The sequence below is a fragment of the Orbicella franksi genome, chromosome 4 (genome assembly GCF_964199315.1).
Source record: "Orbicella franksi chromosome 4, jaOrbFran1.1, whole genome shotgun sequence".
NCBI classification, from domain to species: Eukaryota; Metazoa; Cnidaria; class Anthozoa; order Scleractinia; family Merulinidae; genus Orbicella; species Orbicella franksi.
In genome coordinates, this window is record NC_138148.1 from 12,082,760 (window position 1) to 12,102,412 (window position 19,653).

The following is a 19,653-nucleotide window of genomic DNA, read 5'->3' on the forward strand; positions in this document are numbered from 1 at the left end:
CAATGCGATAAAATAACGATAAAATTGCCCCTGAATGATTTAACCTCAGCCAACAGCAAAAGGTATACTTATCTGTACCTACTTATCAGCCAAAAATCAAAAAGTCAAACTTGTGAAGTTCACAAAGGGGTAGCAAAAAAAAAATAATAACAAATTTGAACATTTTTCCAGCTACATTCCTAAGCCTTTTGGTTTACTTGCATTTATCTTGTCGAAAATGTTTGTGAATAGGTAAAGAACTATTCATCTCAGACGGGAGGTGCAGTGCGGTCTGGGGCGAGTCTAAGACGCTTCACTCTCACAGCTAAAAAGCATTAGAAACCGGAAACTGGAAAATTATCTCAACAATAATTCTTAAATTGTTGGAATGATAAGTCAGGAATTTCCTTCCTCTCTCTTTTACTGGCTAGAGGCGAGTTAAGCCGAGAGTTGCTGGGCTCTGAAATGGACTAGCATCCCATCCGGGGAGGTGTAGAAATACTGCTATAGTCTGACGATGTCAAAGGAAAGAAGAGATGGGGCGTCGGACCCACGGGCCACTGGACTTGTACACATACTTGTTTACCTTCACCCACTCTTATCAGACCAACTAGCTGTCGTCCAAAATAGATAAAATAAATAAATGAAATAAAATAATAAAAAGTACGGCCCAGAATTGATTTCAAACGCACGACATTATGCCCGTGTAATGTCGTGATATAGCGCTTGCGACCTTCCAGAACTGTAATTACATGTGCAAGAATCGAATGAAATAACGAATCTGAATTGATTACACGTCGTTCATTTATTAAGTAAATTATATCAAGTATCATCATAGTTCACAAAATATGAACTGCTATGATACCTCAATTTCACTGGCATTATTACTCCTGGGATTCCTGCATTGTGTTATCAAATTAAGTTGACTGGCATCTATAATTAAATAATTATTCTAAGCATCCTGAAAAAAACTAATTCAGTGTTTTCTTGGTAAAGAATTAAGCCTTGTAAGACCTATTGAGAAGTTTCAGTGAAGCATCTAGAGAAGGGCCCGAGGCCCGGGCCACTTCCTTGAGGGCAAACATTCGAAAGGCCCGTAAATTTTCCACTGGGCCAACTGGTAAGCAAGTCTGAGATCTACCATTGGTGTGCGTTCCAAAGGTTTTTCGATTTAAAACATCTATCAAAAATGATACCTATACTACAATACTTCATGTGAACGGTGAAACAGCTAGCGGTGTTAAATTATTATTACTTAGTTTAACGTCAGGAAGTTTTAAGTTCCCTTGTAATCGTAATCAGAACCATTGAGCTATTCTTGATCGTTTTCTTCGTCCCAGAGTGTGATGTACTGATCTGCTCGTAGTTGCTCCACGCCAGGCACTCCTTCATCCGGGTACTCAGTGTCGATGCCGTAGCCAGTGATGTATACTTTGAGGTCTTTGCGCTACAGTAGAAATCAGAAACAGTGTTAACGGTATCCCTGAAATTTATACTCTTTTGAGTGTTTGGTTGATTTCGAATTCTCATCGACATATTTGCTAACATATGGGTGTGGTGCCGTAGTAGTCAAGCAGTTGTACTTATAACGCATGTATATCCGTGGACTCAAAGAATATTCGCAGAGCGCGTAAGCGGGCAACTTGGTGTACTCGGTATGTCTTCGGAATAAAGGATATGTTTTGAGCCTTGGGGTTGTGCAGGCACTATACTGGCTACTCTAACGCTACATGGGGCATCGAAAAAAAAAAACAACGACAAACAAACACTCAAAACTAAAACTACAACAGGAAGAAGAAAACAAAAAGAAAACAAAAAGCACCCCCCCCCCCCAAAAAAGGAATATAGATAAACAAAACGCGTACCTGAGTTTTCTTCACATACTCCGCAACTTCTGTAAACTAAAGTAACAACGATAGATTGTATTTTAGTACAATATGATCGGATGCTGCTGCAGCAAGACAAACTGTATTGATGCCCACTAGATTTGACTAAATGATGGCACTTTAATGTTTGGGTTGTGATCCGAGGTGGCCGGGGGGGGGGGGAAACTCATTATATGTCCCATAAATAAATAGACCTTTGTATGTAACAGTCCCCCCTTGAGGAGTGGGAGGGGGGAGGTCGCGATAAACGGCCTTGAGGAAAGGAATGTGGAGATGGTCGTGTCAGACGGCCTGAATAGACGGGATGCTGCACTACAGAAGAGCCCCACAATTTTCGCTTGCTCCCTGGAGTCCAACAACGTATCTCTAATGCCAGATCACAAATCACATCAATGGTAAACAAACGTTTTTGTCCCCAAACGAGAACAACATATGTTGGTTTTACTGTCTTACTGATGCGTGCTCTTTAGATCCTATCTCCCTCGCATCAACAACCACAGTGGAGGCCTGGAAGAAAAACTCGAACACGTCTTCCTTAAAGCCGGAGTCTACACAGTACCCCAGAATTGGTTTGTCCTTAAAGTAGAGCACAAATCCTACAGAAAGAAACGAAATTTAGTACAGTTTTAAGTACTTGCAATATCTATAGGTTATAAACCAAGCGTGAGCTCAAGTTGGCTGGATATTGGTCAAATTCTTTCTTGTGTGTTTATGGACCATGGACAATGTATATGCTAATTTCTAGCTCGTACTTTTCCAAACTGGGGGGAAAAAAAAAATACAAAACTGAAAAAAGCAAGATATACATTTCTTGCATATTTAATATAGCTTCAAGCAAATACTTTTCTTCCAACTCACAACGTCGTTCACCAGTCAATCTGGAGTTATACATGAACGACCTCTGCAATGATTTTGCCTGGTAATTTAATTATGACAATTTTTTTTTCTGTCCTGCTATACCAAATCACGTCCTACTACGATTATCAGTTGAGCAAGGTGCGACGGAGCTTTGGTGACTAAGTTTTGGCCTTAAAATTACGCTGTTGACACGAGCAACTGTCCTCGTTTCCAATGGTAACAATATCACCACCCGCAATTTCGCGCGCTTTGCTGCAAATGGCGTCAAAGGCCGACAAGTTGCCACTGGAAACGGGGCCATTTGCTCGGGACAACAACACAAGTTGAACGTTAAAACCTGGTCACCAAACTTTCTTCACGCCTTACTTGGCAACTGATAATCGCAGTAAAAATCAGAATGACGAGCTGGAAACAAAACTAGCAGTCGCTCTATTTTAATAAACATCTCTACCCACCATAACACACTTCGCCATGTAGCGTTCGATACGTTTTGATGAAAAAGTGTTTCTCGTCATCTAGATAAGTTGGATCTTCGCCTGGTTTGCACACAACCCAATCTGCCACTTGTTCCTACAAGCAAAGGCATTACTACAATTGATTGACGCCCCATGGGAAAAAGGATGAGGGAAACGGTAAAAATTAAAGATCCGATCTATGTTTTTATATTGAAGTTGGGGTAATGTAAAGGTGCTATACAGACTACCCCTTAAACACATTTCGAGAGAGGAAAATCCAAAAAGCTAATAACATAATCAAAGCACATCCTTACATATGGCGACTGTGTCCGCAATACGAACGGCAGTCAAAACCGAGCTCAGCTGTCTTACTGAAACGACAAGATGATATAGGGGCGGATCAAGGATTTTTCTCAGGAGAAGGGGGCACCACTAGGGAATAGCGTAACTGACTGGCGAGGTAAACAAATTTTAAAAGCGAATACGGAGGAGGAGGGGGAGGGGGGGAGGGGGAGGTGCGCACCCCTTGCACCCTCCCGCTAGATCCGCCTCTGTAATAGTCTTTTCCTTCTTAGCTAACGAAGATAAAGAAAATTCTACAGTTGCCTTGGCCTCTTCTAGTACTTAACTGGAGAATACTGTGTTTAAATTGACGAGAAACAACATATTTTGTTCAAAATAACACAACTATTATCCTGCCTGGCCGTGGCGATACTTGACAACTACGAACGAGTTGCCGGACGCGGACGACTCATCTTTGGCGCCAAATTAAAACCATAGAGACACAAAATGTTTCATATTTTTCAAAAACGGTTTTTGAACATGCGTAGATAAGTTAACCGCTAAGACTAACGCTCGCTCTTCTTCCGATTTCTCCCACAAGTCTCAGCTTGCTTTCTTGGCGTTAACACTGCTCCTCTTAACGCAGTGGCTAACAGAGCTCCACTGAAAGCAATCACACTTACTGGCTTAAACAAGCTTAACATCTCATCAAGCCGGTGAGTCTTGAGCTTGTATTCCACCTCGGGTCCCGACAGCACCCTCAGGCGTGGTTCACCAGCCAAGTATCTCCGTTTGCTTTCAGATGCAAACAACATAGGGAGCTCTCCAGCGTGGTCCAGGTGGTTGTGGGTGATGAAAACGTTCCTCGAGAATTCATTGTAGGCTGGAAATACAAGGAAAGGCCGCATCTTATCGGGCCTCACATAACTGAACAAACAAGGATCCAGGTGTATTATACATGTAAAGGTTTTCACTCTACGGAGGTCAATTTTTTTCAATTTTTTTCAATGTTTTTTTTCCATAACATTAAACACTTATATATTAACAGAGAGTATAAGGGAATATCTCAAACTGATTCATTGCCGTGTTTACCGAGCGATAGCGCGGCCAATACGGCAAGGCCGAGGATTCAGATTTCCCCGTAAGGACCGAACATTCGATGTTAACAAGCTGTTTATACATTATATATTGTTTTTTTTTTCCTTTTTTTGCGTTGTTTTTGCGGGAAAGTAATCGGCCCGTGGTATTGCGGGAGAATAATGACCTCAAAGTAGCCAATCAGAACGCGCGTTATATCAGCTACTATATAATAATGTACCAGAATATTGTACCAAAAATTGTTTGAAACGGTTGGAAACCAAGCAAAGGGAAAATATAAAACATGACAGAATCAAATAAGTTGAAAAAGTATACACAAACAAACAAACAAATACATGCCACTTCTCCCCCCCCCAAAAAAAAACAAAAACAAAAAAGCAAAAACAAAAACAAAAACAAAAAACAAACAAAAACAAACAAACAAACAAACAAACAAACAAACAAACAAATACTAACCAAGTTTCTCCCTGCAGGGCTTTAGAACGCCAGCTCCAACATCGGCCATCAACAGAGGGTTCCCACCATGAAAAATGATGGCAGAAGAACTCGGTTTGCCATGCAGGGCAGCTGAAATAAAATAAATAGTCAGTTCGAACGTTGGTTCATTCACGGGTTACAGGGAAGAGACAACTGACATGTGTGGATACTATTTTAGTTCGAAAAGCCACGTTAGGTATTGGTGACTGCAACATTTCTAACCCTCATATCAATAAATGTACTCTCGAACAAAGATGCTCCTCCAATAAGCAACACAATTGCTTCAGGGGCTAATTCAGGAAGCAACTCCAGGTGCAGACAAATAAATGTAAAAGACTAGCTTTGGCACGACTTTGTCAAGTTACTTATGGCGAAAGGTGCACACAATTATAACCTCAAAAAGTAGTAAAAGTAGTACACAGCACTGGGACCAGAAAGAAAAACATCGACTTAGGAAAGGTGCCTGCTTCTGGGAGGTTAAAAATGTAGTGTTGGGATGTGACTGGGACGATAATAATAGTAAAAAAAAGTGTCCGATTACGGGAGGTGTCCACCTTTTGGTACACTGTCAAAAGAGGTGTCTGTTAAAGGAGGTTCCACTATATAGGCTACCGCAAAGTGAGTTCTTTTTATCCAAGCATTTAACTATTGCCTGCAAATACCAACATGTTGCTATGAAACGACAGTACCTGTTGTGCCGGTCCCAGTTCCCACGCAGTAAAGCTCCACTCTGTTCTTGTGCGACGTTACTTTACCCTTCAGTTTACTGAGAAGCAGATGCATTTCGGGACGGGATTTTTCTGGCTTAAGACAATCGTCAATAATTGTTTTGAGCTTTGTTGCCAGTTCTTCGCCAAATTCTTCAACAGAGATGTCCTGCCGGCAAGTAAACGAGAGTGACAAAGTTAGATTCGACTCATGCAAGCGTTTATAAAACACAAAGTATACGATGAAAATAGGTAAATGTGTGTAACAAAATTCTAAACGTTATAACGTTCTCTCTGTTACTAAAAAAATAATTTTTAAGCCCGTGAAAGAGATTTACACCTGTTTCATATTTCATTACCGGAATACTTGGATTGTCGCCCGCCATTTTCTTGTTGAATACAGTCTCATGGTGCGCGATGTCATGGAACACTGTCTTGCCACTCAGCACTTCTATCAGACACAACCCTGAGACACGAAAACATCATGTTCTTAATAAGTACAGTGGTTAACCCGGCTGTTGGAGGGTATCAATGGGTAAGTGGCTTTTACGGCTAACGGTTATTAGAGAGGTTAAGCATGACGTTAACGGCAGACGGCAAACGGCAAAGATAACTTCTGATTTTGAGTTCTTTTCTTCTAATCCGTAAATAAAGCACACAAAAATGGAATAACGTCTCCTACTATTCATTGCAAATACAAATAACTTCACTCTACTGTACACACAACTGAAGGGAGACGGTAAAAATTTCATTTTTGCCGTTTGCCGTTTGCCGTTTGCCGTTTGTCGTAAACGTCATCCTTAACCTCCCTAATATTCTAGCTCTTTTACGGCTAACGGTTAATTTATTTTCCTTACGGTTAACAGAAATCTTAGAAATTAATAACCATTGTTCCGAAAAAAAAAAAAATAAAACTTAACTTTCATCGTTTAAAAAAGTTAAAAACTGTAAGACATATTTAAGGTCTTAAAACCATTCCAGTTCAGAAAAAAGTCTTGACAGGAGGTCTTGAGACTTTTACGGTTAGCATATTTTTACGGCCAGCTAACGGTTAAATGTTTCCAATCTCCGAGCCTAACGGCTAAATTTTTGTCCGTTTACGGCTAACGGTCAACCCCATTCAGACCCTCCTATTGAGCCGTTGAATTAACACCACAAAGTTCTACCAGCCTTTCCTCGTAAATAGGGTAAACCTGACTTTTCACTTCGTCCTTGATGTTGACCGCCTTGATCAGAAATCAACTTATCATATGGATGCATTCAGAATAAATATAAGGAAATTTTGGCCAGCTGTTATTGGAAGCTATTATTGGAATGACATTCCTCTATCAATATGTAATAGCCAACTAGAAAACTATTTTAAAAAGCACTATACCATTTTTATTTAGTATCGCTGTATATTTTTACGAGTTGTGCCTTATTGTTGACGAGCCGTAAGGTGAGTCAAAGTACTAACAACGAGTAAAAATATAAAGCGATACTACACAGCAAAGCATCTAATAAGAGAGATATATTATCCAACTGCTATAGTCAATAAATTTATCAGTAAGAGGGAGAGTGTGACAGTTTTGCCTGCGCGCGCCGACCAGTTCGGCAAACAGGTTTGCTACTGTACAAATAACCGTACAATATCGCTGTAAATACGGTATTCGCTGCAGTTGGATAATAAAACTGATACAAATGCAGATGCACATATGCTGTGTCCTCGGTTTCGGTTTCCTCAGTGAAAACAAAAAACAGAGACAAACGAAAAAACGACACTTTTTTCCGTTGCCGAAATTGTCACTATCGCCATGGACTCACCGTAGCTATGAACATCGGCTTTATGGGAGTAACGGCCTCCAGATTTCACCACTTCAGGCGCCATGTAACGGTAGGAGCCAATCTGAGTTTTAGTTTGACGTGTTCCTTCTGTTGCACGAGCCAGACCAAAGTCTCCGAGCTTGAGAACTGTGTGATCAACGGACAACTGGAAAAAAAAAAATCAACTTTGCAAACAGAGTTGTTACTTGATGATCAAGCTCATCTGATACATAATAAACTTAACAGATTTGTATCGAGCAAAGTAAATAAAGTCTTTAATTCCGTCACAAAACTGTAGCTTTTGCATGGAGATGTTACAACATTTCAGATTTCTAAAGGCTTGTTTTACTACGTGTCGTTCCTTATTGCCAAAAAAGAGCCTCTTAATTTTACAGACCCCCCTAAGACTATTGGTTCTCCAGGCCATAAGAAGCGACGCGCTGGTCCCACGCAGGTTGATCACCATAACCATCACTTTAAAACCTTTTTAAAACCTAGTAAGTTGTCACAGAAGGTTACCACATTATTTCCCATAGATACATGTAGATGAGAAGAGACAATACGGCGTCACTTTCCGTGCAGGCACCTATTTTGTTGTCGTTTCTGTACTCTAGTTACAGTCAAACCAGGTGAAGCGTACCCCTCAAGATTACATTAATGAATTGATTATTTGAATATCGAACCCGCTAGTCGTTTCCGGAATGCAATAATGAACTGATTATTGGAAAACTGAACCCACTAGTCGTTCCAAGAATACGGCTCATGGGTTTAATGTTCAAAAAAATCAATTTAATATTGATTTTTGAAATGACAAGCGAGCTCAATACTCAAATCGCTAATCAATTCATTTTGCATTCTTGAAAGTGAGAAACACAAACACAACAACAAAACCCAAAAGGCGAGCTGAAGACAAATTAAACGCCCTTACAAAGATGTTTTCAGGTTTCACGTCTCTGTGGATGATATTCAGTGAGTGTAGATGTTCAAGAGCAGAACCAATATCCTCGGTGAATCTCAATGTAAACTTTTTTCCTTGTCCTCGTCCCTGGTTTTTATCGAGCAGCACTTTAAGATTTCCTCCCGCCATGAACTCCATCACAATCGCCAGCTGATTCTGAATGGAGATGCATTCAATCACTTCCACGATTTTGGGATGCTTTGCTTCCCTGAAGAGAGGAGAACACACGCAAAGCATGTACTCATTTTGCTCTTCGTGTTTGCTTTTTTAAGGTGCTGGAGTGACTTCAACGTTTCTCGCGGCGCCGAAAGACCAAATGAGCATACTTCACAAGTGAAAGTTATCTTTCCAGTTTTAAAGGCAGCAGTTGTAAAAATAGTCTTTGACCTTTCCGCCTTAACAGTGCAAAAGCTTATCAGCTTAGTCAGGCCTGGTTCACACTAGCAACATAACGACATAACCATTTGACATAATGGTATAACGACCGACATAATCGCTTATGTCGGTCATGGGAACATCGACATAAAGACATAAAGAAAAGATCAGTTTTTTTGCTTATGTCGTTACGTTCATGCTGTTATGTTGCTATTTTGCCATTATGTCGGAATGTTCACACTGCAAACATAACGACATAACGTATTTCTTATGTCGTTATGTCTTAACTCGCTATAAGTTGAACTAGGCTTAATGAAGTATTCAATATCACGTCAATTAGGAGGTTTACAAGCCAAAATCCTTAAGAGAAGATAGAAACAGGTCGCGAATCACTAATTTTTGCACTGTTACAGTGCTCCTAACAGTTGTTACAACTGAAGACATACAAATCAAGCACAAACCTAAGCATGTCAACTTCTCTTTCAAAGTCCTGGATCTGTTTGCGGTTCTCGATGTTCTTTAAAATCTTGACAGCCACCGGCCGGCCGTCTTTCTTAGCTTGGAACACCTGCCCAAAGCTGCCTTCACCGAGTGGCTCGAGATAGCCTGGGTCGAGCTGGCTCCTAACTTTCTGACTGATACGAGTCAGTGTTTCCAGTGCATCCAGGTCTTTTTTCTAGAAAAGAAATATAAGGGTACATAATGCTGAGGGTCTAAATAAAGAACATATGTTAATAGAGTTCCACAACTTCGTTGCGGCAAAAGAAAAGGCTCTTGCACCGTAACGGTCCGTTTTAACCATTTGACAGCTACAAGTTAGCGACGAGCGTGATGTGGATCGTAAGTTATTGTACTATAAATAGTAAAATAGGTCGTTCTAAATAGTCTGGCTTCTCACGGCATTCAATACCACTGATGTTGTTAATGTGCGCACGATCAGCTTCAAAGAAACGTTGCTAAATTTATTGCCTGATTTCAAGCCGAAAAGGATTAGGTACGAGTCTTCAAATTATGGGATTAGCAGCTATTGATCCACATAGTAAGTGCACACCAAGCTTTACAAAATCCCCAAGTTTGGTGCAAATAGACCCAATAGTAAGCAATATACAACCATTTGAAAACAGCAAAATTTACAAAAAAAAATGTATGACCATCCGGACGCTGTCTCCCGGATGACCAAATATTTCTGTGTAATTTTGGCGTTTTTAACTGGCTGCATCTCAGTCAAAACTAGACTGATTAACACTTAACTTGGAGATTTTGTGAATCTCGGTGTGCTCTTTCGGACTACGTGGATCAATAGTTGCTAATCCCATAATTTACCGACTCGTACCTAGTCCTTCTCGGCTTGAAATCAGGCAATGGCAAGGAGGTTGAAAACTTCCACTTGCATGAAATAAACGGTAATCGTGTTGAATGTTAAAGTCACCATGGATACTAAAGCACTTTAAGGCAACCATAATGGCGTTCCCACACAACAGTTTATCTCCCTTGAGAAATGATTTCAAATTTCGTAGGTAAAGGCTTCCAATGCGTTAGTTTGAAAACATCGATATGGCGCCATGAGAGTAGCCAGTCTGCCAGAGGAAAGTCATTTCATTAAGAAAAAAATATGCTTGGCTCATCAGAGCGTAATACGAAATTCACCACATGATAGTATGCGATTGGTATGGACAGACAAAGTTCATGTAAATTAAAGAGGCTGCAGAGCATACAAATTGTAAAACTTACTTCAATGGCATCGATGCCAAATTTTTTCTTCAGCTCCGCACTCTCTTTCATAATCGCAGTGGCGAGTTTCAGAGTGGAATCCTCGTTGCTCCAGGCGTTTGCACGACTTCTTTCGTAAACTTTTCGTTTGTTCAACACCTCCTCTCCATTGATGTTAATCAGATGATTAGCGAACTTTCTGTCTTCTGGGGAAGAAGCAGTCTCTGCATAGCATATGGCTTCATCTGTGCCACCTGTATGCGAAAAAAGTAAGTAACTAAACTTTAGCCAGGGTGGCCGCCCATTTTGCATCCGACTGGTTTCCAGCGGGGGCCTGGGCACTGAATGCCATGTGAATATGTCAGTTGTCAGCCCATAACGCTGCGTGACTTTTCACTGTGTTTTCGTGATCCTTGTACAGTTAAAATGTATCATCTTTTTATTTTTATACTTTTCTCTCGGCCCAAAACTTAACATTTCAATTCATTTTTACCATGAGACATACACTTCATAACGTTGGCTTAACGAGAACTACTTTAGTCAGACTCTGATTCAGAGATATTTATTGTTTTGCACTATTTCAACCTATTTGTTTTGACTTATTTCTGATTTTTTTCTTTAAACCCTGTGAACACAAATGAGATACCTTTTAAGCGGATGAGGGCAAATGTCTCCTTCTCAACTTCCTGTACTTGGTAGGTTTCTTGGTCACCAACAATGAGAATTTCCAGGGAGCTGTTACTTCGCATGAACGATTTACAAAGCAAAATGGCTTTTGCGTATTTACTGATGGAAATCTTGCATTTCTGAAGAATTTTTTGCTTTTCATCTTCTGGTAGAGGAGGTGACCGTTCCGCTGTCTTCCAGAGTTCAATCTCCTTCTTCACCCCGTGGTAAAAGAACAGGGCGGTGACACTGGTCTGTGATTCAGTTATAAGCTGCAATTACGGAATGCATCTCTTTTTAGTCTTTCCTCCTGTGCCTTAAATGGCAATTGTCCGGAGGTCAACGTAACACTTACCTGAATCAGGTTGTCACGCCTTCCTTTCATTGCATCCAACGTCCGCTGTACCTTTTCCTCAGAATAAACACCTAAGAAGGTAGAGGATGAGCGGATTAGGCTTGACTATAGGCAAGAATTTCCTTGATTCTCCCTCCCTCTCTACCCTTCCTCCATTCCATCCTTTCTCTCCCAATCAGTTATTTCCTCCCTCATTCACTCCCTTCTTCCCTAACTCTGTCCCTCACCCAATTCCCCCTTCCGTCCCTTCGTCCCTCCCTCCTTTCTCCTTCTCCCCATTTTCTATTACCTCTCTTTCGGCCCGTCCATCTATCTCTCCTTGTTTATTCATGTTTCCCACCCCTATTCGACACTATCAAAGTAAATGAGACAGTTAAGCGACTGGCTAATATTAGAGATCCCCTGCGAGGGTGCTACAATGCATGCTAAAATAAACAGTAAAATAATAAAAACTTACCAAAAGGATCTTTTGCAAACATGTCTTGTATGGCAGGACGTGAGATCTGTTCAAAGTACTCGTCAGGTGACAATGCGTTTGTTATATTGATTGTGTGAAATATAATCTCTGAGGCCATTTTCTCCAGTGTAAGTTGTTGTTGAAGATATTCTTCCCGCTGGATTCGCAAGTAAGATCTTTCATAAACCTTGGGGACGAAGAGTTGCATTTAATTTTTTTTTTTTTAGTTTGATAAAAGGGCTGAAAATATGGCAAACGAAAGTTTTAAGAGTTGAACGAAGTCGAACAACAAAGATCCGCCTTAGGATTTGACAGAGCGCGTCTGTCAGCCGGTAACTCCGTCCCTCCGTCCGTCCGTTAGTCAGACAGTCATTGTGTCAGTCAGTCAATTTGTCAGTCAGTCAGTGAGTCAGTCAGTCAATCCGTCAGTCAGTCTGTTATACAGTCAATCAATCCGTCAGTCAGTCCGTTAGACAGTCAGTCAGTCAGCCAATGTGTCAGTCAGTCAATCAGTCCTTCAGTCAGTTTGTCAGACGGTCAGTCGGTCAGCTAATGTGTCAGTCAGTCTGTCAGTCAGTCAGTCTGACAGTCCGTCAGTCAGCCGGTCAGACAAACAATCAGCTCGTCATTCATTCAGTCAGTCAGTGAGTGAGTGAGTCAGTCAGTCAGTCAGTCATTCAGTCAGTTCGTCAAACAGTTAGTCATTCATTCAGTCGGTCAGTCAGTCATTCATTCATTCAGTCAGTCAGTCAGTCAGTCAGTCATTCAGTCAGCCAGTCATTCAGTCAGCCAGTCATTCAGTCAGCCAGTCATTCAGTCAGCCAGTCATTCAGTCAGCCAGTCATTCAGTCAGTCAGTCATTCAGTCAGTCAGTCAGTCAGTCAGTCAGTCATTCATTGAGTCAGTCAGACAGTCAGTCAGTGTTTTCACTGTGGCAATCTGTCATGCTACAAGCCTTGAAGCTTACCTGTCCAGGTTGAATTTCTTCTTGAATAGTTCCTGTACTTAAGAACTGTACAAATTCCCAGGGCTGTATGTTTGCTTTCAAAGTGAGAAGATTCCCATTTCTCTCTAGATCTGACTCACCGTAAGTCTCAAACTTGTAATGTTTCATCTGTAAAAAGAGTGAAAAGAAAACTGAATTAATAACGAACATGCTCTATATATATTTCACTCCAACGGACTTCAGAGATTCCAACCCTCCCGATTTGATCGGGAGACTCCCGATCTGATGTGTTGCCTCCCGCTCTCCCGATTGTTATCAAATTCTCCCGATTTATAATAAAATTGTGAAAAAAAAGGGAAAAAAATGCTAATCTTAAGTATCTTTTTGCGATGTATTACACTTTCTTCTCATATCATCTCACCCAGTCTCTCGCCGTGTGTTGTGCAGACTCATCAGGCCAGCAGTCTTACTCCATTTAGCAGCTCCAAAATACAGGAAAAGGCATTTAAGAAAACCTACATTTGCAAAATTTCCCGGTGAGCATGGCCCCGGGCCCCCCTAAAGGCTGCCGCCTTCGGCGCTAAAAGAGTCTCCCTATTTTCCTTCAAAAGGGGTTGGAATCTCTGGGACTTCCACTAGGCCTTTAATTTAATTTAGGCTATTTTCGATAGGTAATGTAATTCCAAAGGCGCTTAACAAGATTTCATGACCTTAGACTATTTATTATAAAACCATTCGTAACAAAAATAAGCAAAACAAAGGATTCAATATGGGTAAATTCAGCTGCTTAACCTTTGCGTCAACTGCAAACTTTTGGAAGAAGTTCTTGTACTCTGTACGCGCCGGGTCACAGCCAAGAAACAGCACAGATCTGTCATTGAAAACTTGACGCATGAATTCCACCTCTGAGCTTTCAAGGGCGCTGCAAAAGTCTTCAAAGAACTTCTTACTACTAGGCTGGAAAAAAGAAAACGAAAAAAAATGCTTATATTAGCAGAATGGGTTGCATGCAACAGTAAATATGACTGCACTTAGGAAGTGAAGTTTTAAAGACATAGCATGTATTTTGAGCATAAATCATCATAAATAATAATCATAAATCAAATTAAGCACATAATTATATTTTATACCCTTCTTCAAGCTCGTTTCCAGGCTCTCTCACTCCTTTGTCTCCCTTGTCGTTAAGACAGCCTGGGGACGAGGTTGACTCTTCTTTTCACACGTTACTGTAACTCTCAAAGGATACCACATGGTACTGCGCTAAAGCAAAACTATCCTACAGTATTCGAGCTTCCAATTTGCAATCGTGACGCCATATAATCCCATACTGATCAAGGCGCACACTATACAGGGTGTAATCTAGAGCATCCAAGATGCACACGGTAAGTATTCAATTAAGTTGAATTTAGAAAAGTAGGAGGGTTCCTTATAATGAATGAACAAAAGTAGCACTTTGTAAAGAAACTTTTGGGTTGCGAAGGTGGACAAGTAAAGCACTACACTCAGCTACATTTGCCAACTAATGGGTTAGTCCAGGTGCACTACAGGCCCAGGTTGTTCGAACGGTGGATAATGCTATTCACGGGATAAATCACTATTCAGTGGATAGCGTGGTTTGTTTCGTTATCACTTATCCGCGATTTATCGGGTGGATTGCCGATTTAGTGATTTCTCCGGTGGATAGCCGGCGTTATCCAGTCTTCCAACAACTGGTCTGGTGTGTCTCGAGTCAGGCGGCCTAGAGTACCTCGGAAAATTTCGGTATAGTGGCGTGCGTTGACTCGCATTCGGGTGATTTGAGCCTAAATATTTGCTTTTTGCGCCGAGTGGAGGGCTCAAGTTACTGCTGCAAAATAGTTAGTGCTCTCTCGGAACGAATCATCGCATCTGCAAATTTAGCAGGAACAAGCGATCCGCGAGAATCGCGGGAAAAGAAACGTGGGCCAAATCACACTAAGTGACGATTTTTCACCTGACTGGCTATGGGGATGGAAACTGCTCAGATTGGTTAGGCGACCTTGAAGTGCTTTGTCTTATACAAAGGAACTATATATAGATAACAATTACCTACTGTTGATGTTGGAATAGTTCTTCTGCCAGTATAACAATAGCTTACCAACGTCCTCGCATTGAAACCTGCATCTCCAAGGCACTTAATGATCAAATCTCTACGTAGATCCGGCCAGGACTGGGCAAGGCACGAAATCTTACAATAAGGCAACCAAAAAATAATTACAATAAATCCCTAAACAGGCAACAGAGAGACAGACAGACAGACAGACAGACAGACAGACAGACAAATCAATCAATCAATCAATCAATCAATCAATCAATCAATCAATCAATCAATCGATCGATCGATCGATCGATCAATAATACGTAATACGCGTAACACCTTTTCAAACAAAATTTATGTCCAAACTTGCACACGAAACGAACTAAATTTTAGCTAAACGTTGGAGCCCTTTGATTAAGGCTCACAGCAAGAAAGAAACTTTCTGGAGGAATATCAAATTATCCCAACTGGTTTTACAGGAAATCTGTGGACACCTGATAAGAGAATCTGTATGCGGACATCAAGACTTAAACGGTTAAGGAATGACATGAAAACAGTATTTTTGCGCGCGTCCTTCTCATATACCAACCTGGTCCAAACGCAGTTTCTCGCCACCATTCCCAGTCTTCCAGAGGAAGCGCTCTAACAGCTCGTCCATATTAGTGGTTATGATGAGAGGAAATTTCCCGACATTCCGTAGGACATTGTGAACACGTGACGGTGCCAATTGGAGGTTTCCAAGGAACTTGTTTTCGAGATCGAAGAGAGATTTAACGCCAGTCTGCGAAAAAGATGGCATCAATAATAATAATAATAATAATAATAATAATTATAATAACGATAAGAAAAAACATTGTTTTGCAATAGCTGGCTTAGTGGAGTGTCAATCAGTTACTTTTCAAGCACAATGATCATTTTGGAAGATTTTATTATTATTAAGTTAAATTCCAAGTATTTCAGAGTCGTGGATAATTTTCTGTCGTTACAATTGTATAGCCCCTTGTGCATTTTGGATCCTCCGCTCACTCGGCAGCTTTCTCCAATCCTCATTGATATTTGGCCTGGGTTTTTATCCCGTATGATATTCAGCTTACTTAGTTTCTGTTTGTTTCTGACACTGCATCCCAGCCGTTTAGTCAATCTCGTTCCCTGACAAACTCGTTCCCAGGGCTTTTCCCTAAAAGCCCTGGGAACGAGGTTGGTTCCCTGAGGGTGCGATCCTTTTGATCAGCAACAAGAAATCGAGACCTCTGGGATAAATCAGAAGGTGAGCCAGCATTAGTTACATCGGTTACTCTCTCTACGCATGCCCAAAACCATCACTGAGCTTGAACGCTCGCGCACAATACAAAGTAAGGGTCCGTTTACAAGGAGGGAGGCTTCAGTACCCTAGCAAGCGGGTTAACCCTAGCTGGAGGGCAAAAGATAGCTCGGATTTACTGGCAAAATTTCACAGGTAATTTAACAGGTAGGGTGAACGTTTTTGTTTTCAATGCGATTTGAGCGCGTTTGAACAACATTCAGACTTTCGGTCATTGTTAACCCGCCTGCCAGGGTAACCCTAGCGAGCTGATAGGGTAACCCACCTACCCGGGTAGCCCTAGCTTTCTTGTAAACTCGACGAAGAAAAAAAGAGGTAATGTGTGAATGCTAGGGTAACCCGCTTCCTAGGGTAACCCTCTCTCCTTGTAAACAGGCCCTAAAACCAGGATTTTCTGGTTCCGGTTTTTGATTCCGTCCAGAGCGTCGGGCACCGCTTACCGAAAACGCGCGGGTTCTGGGGACGAGAGAGGTGGTTCAGTGCGTTGGGTCGACTAAGCAAGGTTTTTGTAGTGACAAGCAAATCGTGTTTTTTTTGAGCTACTATCATCCGTAAAAATCAGTCCAAAGTCCATGTAACCTGAAAAGAGCAGGCGAAACCACAACTTCCAGGGTAAAGTCTATAGGATTAATTCACTGCCTAATGGGGTACTAATAGGGAAATGTTGTTCCTCTAAATAGGATGTTAGTCAATTTGCCCCGCTTTTCGATTCCGTCACAACAATTTTTCGGTGCGAGCCCAAATAATCATGCACTTGCCCAGGTTAAATGAGAATTCTTGTTTTTAACCTTGTGCTTAGTGACCGATCATTAGACCAATATCTACATTAGCACTATCACGCCTTCTTCCTACCTCGGCATGATCGACAATCTTCCACCAGTCATACAGTGAGGGATGCGTATTCTCTGAGCTGACTAAAGTCGACACTTTTTCGCCAACAAAAAGCACCAGCTTCCCCTCTACAATCTTGGAACGAATTTCTTTGAGTTCTTCAGACAGCAGTAAGCGAACATCAAGCGGTTGTGAAGCCATGCCGAGAATTAGATCGATAGTTTCTCACCTAAAGCACAAAATGGCACAATTCATAAGATTGCCAGTTTCTTAATCGAATTCACGATTTTTTGATCGATGAACAAAACAACAGCGTCCTCAATTTTGTCTCGAAATAGAATTGGTCCGCCAGTCTCAAAACATTTTTCCGTTTAATTTGAGCGACTGAAGTGAAATCATAAATAATAAATCAACGATTCTCGGAGAAACCGGAAGAAAGACTGCACTAAGAAAAACAAATGATTCCAAGAAAGGGGAATACGCAAATTATTCTGCATTTTTGGATTCAAAAGGCAGCTTATTCCTCTGAATTCACTGTCATCACTGACTTGCATCGTCGAGAGAGTCACAGAAAACAGGATAACAGTGAAGAGATCTGAATCAACAGGAATCTGGTAAGACATTCAGTCAAAATTAGCAACTTGAAAAAGAAAACAAGTCAGTTGATGAACGATTTGAGATAAGCACCGCGACTGTCCTTTACGAACCAACCGTAAGCATAAAGGCCAGCATATACAATTGATTTAGTGTGTTCATTTCATAAAGATTGTATTGAAATCCGTATTTTCTGAAACTTGCTTAAAAGTACAGTAACTGATTGGAAAACAACTAACTAAATACTTTCACCTTGTCGTTTCACGATGAACAAATGCCTGCACGAGCTGGAATATTGAACTGAGTTTCTCGACAAGAACGGACACATGCAGATCATGAAGTTGAAATCTAGTAATACAGTTTAACACTTCTAAGGCAAACCTAGTCCGACACAGTCTGTGCACAAGGCTTTACATCAAGCCCGTTTAGAGGACACTTCTTCAATGAACGAGGTATTGCTTATTTTTGTTTCTTTTTCTAATGATCGATTATTATAATATTTATGTGTCTGGTCCGTTTTAGATGACACGTTTCTCTGTAAATTAATTCGACTGACTCTGAAATTTCTGACACTTTGAATTCGATTTCTTGAAAGGAATTCTTGGACGATCAACGCTATTGTTGAATTAATTTCAGGAAAGAGAACGGTCAGTAAATTTATTTTTTCTCAGAAATCGTCTTACAACGGTTGATCGGTACAATCATTGTCATATACCCACTCGTTTTAAACCTACCGTAATAGTAACAATACGTTAAATTTGGATATCGTTGAATTTTCCATCGAATGGAAAGTGCCCATGATGAAGGATAAAGAAGAAACTGTAATCAAATAAATGATTTGAATTTTTATATAGCAACAACTGTTCGCGACTCCACCGTCCTTTGCCAAAAAGTCCATTCCCACAAATTTACGCCTCGTTTAAGTTCGCAGCAATTACCGGAAGTTGCGTGCACACACCCTGTTTCTGTTTGGGTTATAACTGCTTCCGCGAATGCTGAAACAGCGAAAACAAAAAAGGGTGTTTTTGCTTCTTAAGTTACAATTATTAAAACGTGGCAGGAGCAATAGCTCATCCCATTATTTAACCCCTGAGTCGGTGGCTTCTGTACGTGGCTGGTCGCCTTTGTCGTGTACATTTCCATCTTCGTCCAAAGAGGTATTGCTTATTTTTGTTTCTTTCTCAAATGATCGACTTTTAGATGTGTCTGACGATGAATTGCTACTTGCTTTTAAAGAGCTTTTGGAAACTAGAAATCCCATTCAAAATTTCTTGAATGACCGACACTCTCCGCAGTACAACCGCATATCGAATCGTGTTCGCCATCCTTGTCGTCTTTGATATAGTTTAACCAAACGACACAGAAAAATTGGCGATACACCTTTGTAAGCAAGCTAAAATGGGCTGGATTTTAATCCTAAGCACACGAGAAAAGGAACAAGCTTATGAGATCGACCTTTTCAATTTGCGACTGACATGAAGAGGTTAACATACGTTAAAACGAAAGAAATGTTACTTACACGTACGTTGATGAACTTTAGGTAAGCTTGTAAACTGAAAGTGCTAACCAAAGCAATTTCATTTTCCACGCCAAGCTATTAAATTCCCGGAAGAGGGAATTTTCCCGTTCTGTGTTGGAGTCGTCACGCAAGCGTGACGACCCAAAATGACAGCAGCGAAGAAGACTACGTAACCAGGCAATTTCCATAAAGCGCGCGTCGAAATCCGTCAAATGTGCTTGAGTAGAATGTCGAGGAATGGATTGCAAAGAAATTATTTACCGTTGTCTCATCCGCAGAGAGTCTTACTACAGAAGAGAAGCTTATACTGACTGACCTCC

The 19,653-nt window shown here is 40.9% G+C and overlaps 2 protein-coding genes and 1 pseudogene across 5 annotated transcripts in view; 1 reads left to right on the forward strand and 2 right to left on the reverse strand.

Moving 5' to 3' along the window:
* The window catches only part of LOC145484635 (uncharacterized), a 198,198-nt pseudogene that overhangs the window by 126,106 nt on the left and 52,439 nt on the right, over positions 1 to 19,653 (forward strand). The gene's annotated exons all lie outside the window — the stretch shown is intronic.
* Positions 1 to 19,653, reverse strand: part of LOC145484615 (uncharacterized) — an 86,852-nt gene that overhangs the window by 53,783 nt on the left and 13,416 nt on the right. The gene's annotated exons all lie outside the window — the stretch shown is intronic.
* LOC145484581 (uncharacterized) lies at positions 37 to 19,612 on the reverse strand. 3 transcript variants are annotated; one of them, XM_081463175.1, is made up of 21 exons: positions 19,340 to 19,612; positions 17,242 to 17,449; positions 15,658 to 15,849; positions 15,129 to 15,218; positions 13,805 to 13,969; positions 13,034 to 13,180; positions 12,067 to 12,253; positions 11,610 to 11,680; positions 11,235 to 11,526; positions 10,610 to 10,842; positions 9,340 to 9,554; positions 8,474 to 8,711; positions 7,546 to 7,711; positions 6,102 to 6,208; positions 5,725 to 5,911; positions 5,015 to 5,125; positions 4,144 to 4,343; positions 3,179 to 3,293; positions 2,319 to 2,461; positions 1,845 to 1,880; positions 37 to 1,426 (listed from the first exon to the last, which is right to left on the reverse strand). In XM_081463175.1, exons 2-21 carry the CDS (start codon positions 17,419 to 17,421, stop codon positions 1,292 to 1,294), a joined length of 3,210 nt encoding a protein of 1,069 aa, XP_081319301.1. In that variant the 5' UTR covers positions 17,422 to 17,449; positions 19,340 to 19,612; the 3' UTR covers positions 37 to 1,291. The 3 variants fall into 3 exon arrangements, with proteins under 3 accessions (XP_081319301.1, XP_081319300.1, XP_081319302.1); XM_081463174.1 differs by having other exon boundaries at positions 19,334 to 19,612; XM_081463176.1 differs by lacking the exons at positions 37 to 1,426; positions 1,845 to 1,880; positions 2,319 to 2,461 and having other exon boundaries at positions 3,204 to 3,549; positions 19,334 to 19,612.

Bases quoted from the DNA above. Each gene is read 5' to 3' on its own strand.
- LOC145484581 (XM_081463175.1), bottom strand. From the start codon at position 17,421: ATGGCTTCACAACCGCTTGATGTTCGCTTACTGCTGTCTGAAGAACTC. The intron at 6,209-7,545 runs GTGAGTCCATGG...TTCGTGTCTCAG, and splicing joins AGCCGATGTTCATAGCTACG to GGTTGTGTCTGATAGAAGTG. The intron at 1,427-1,844 runs GTACGCGTTTTG...TTTCTACTGTAG, and splicing joins AGTATGTGAAGAAAACTCAG to CGCAAAGACCTCAAAGTATA.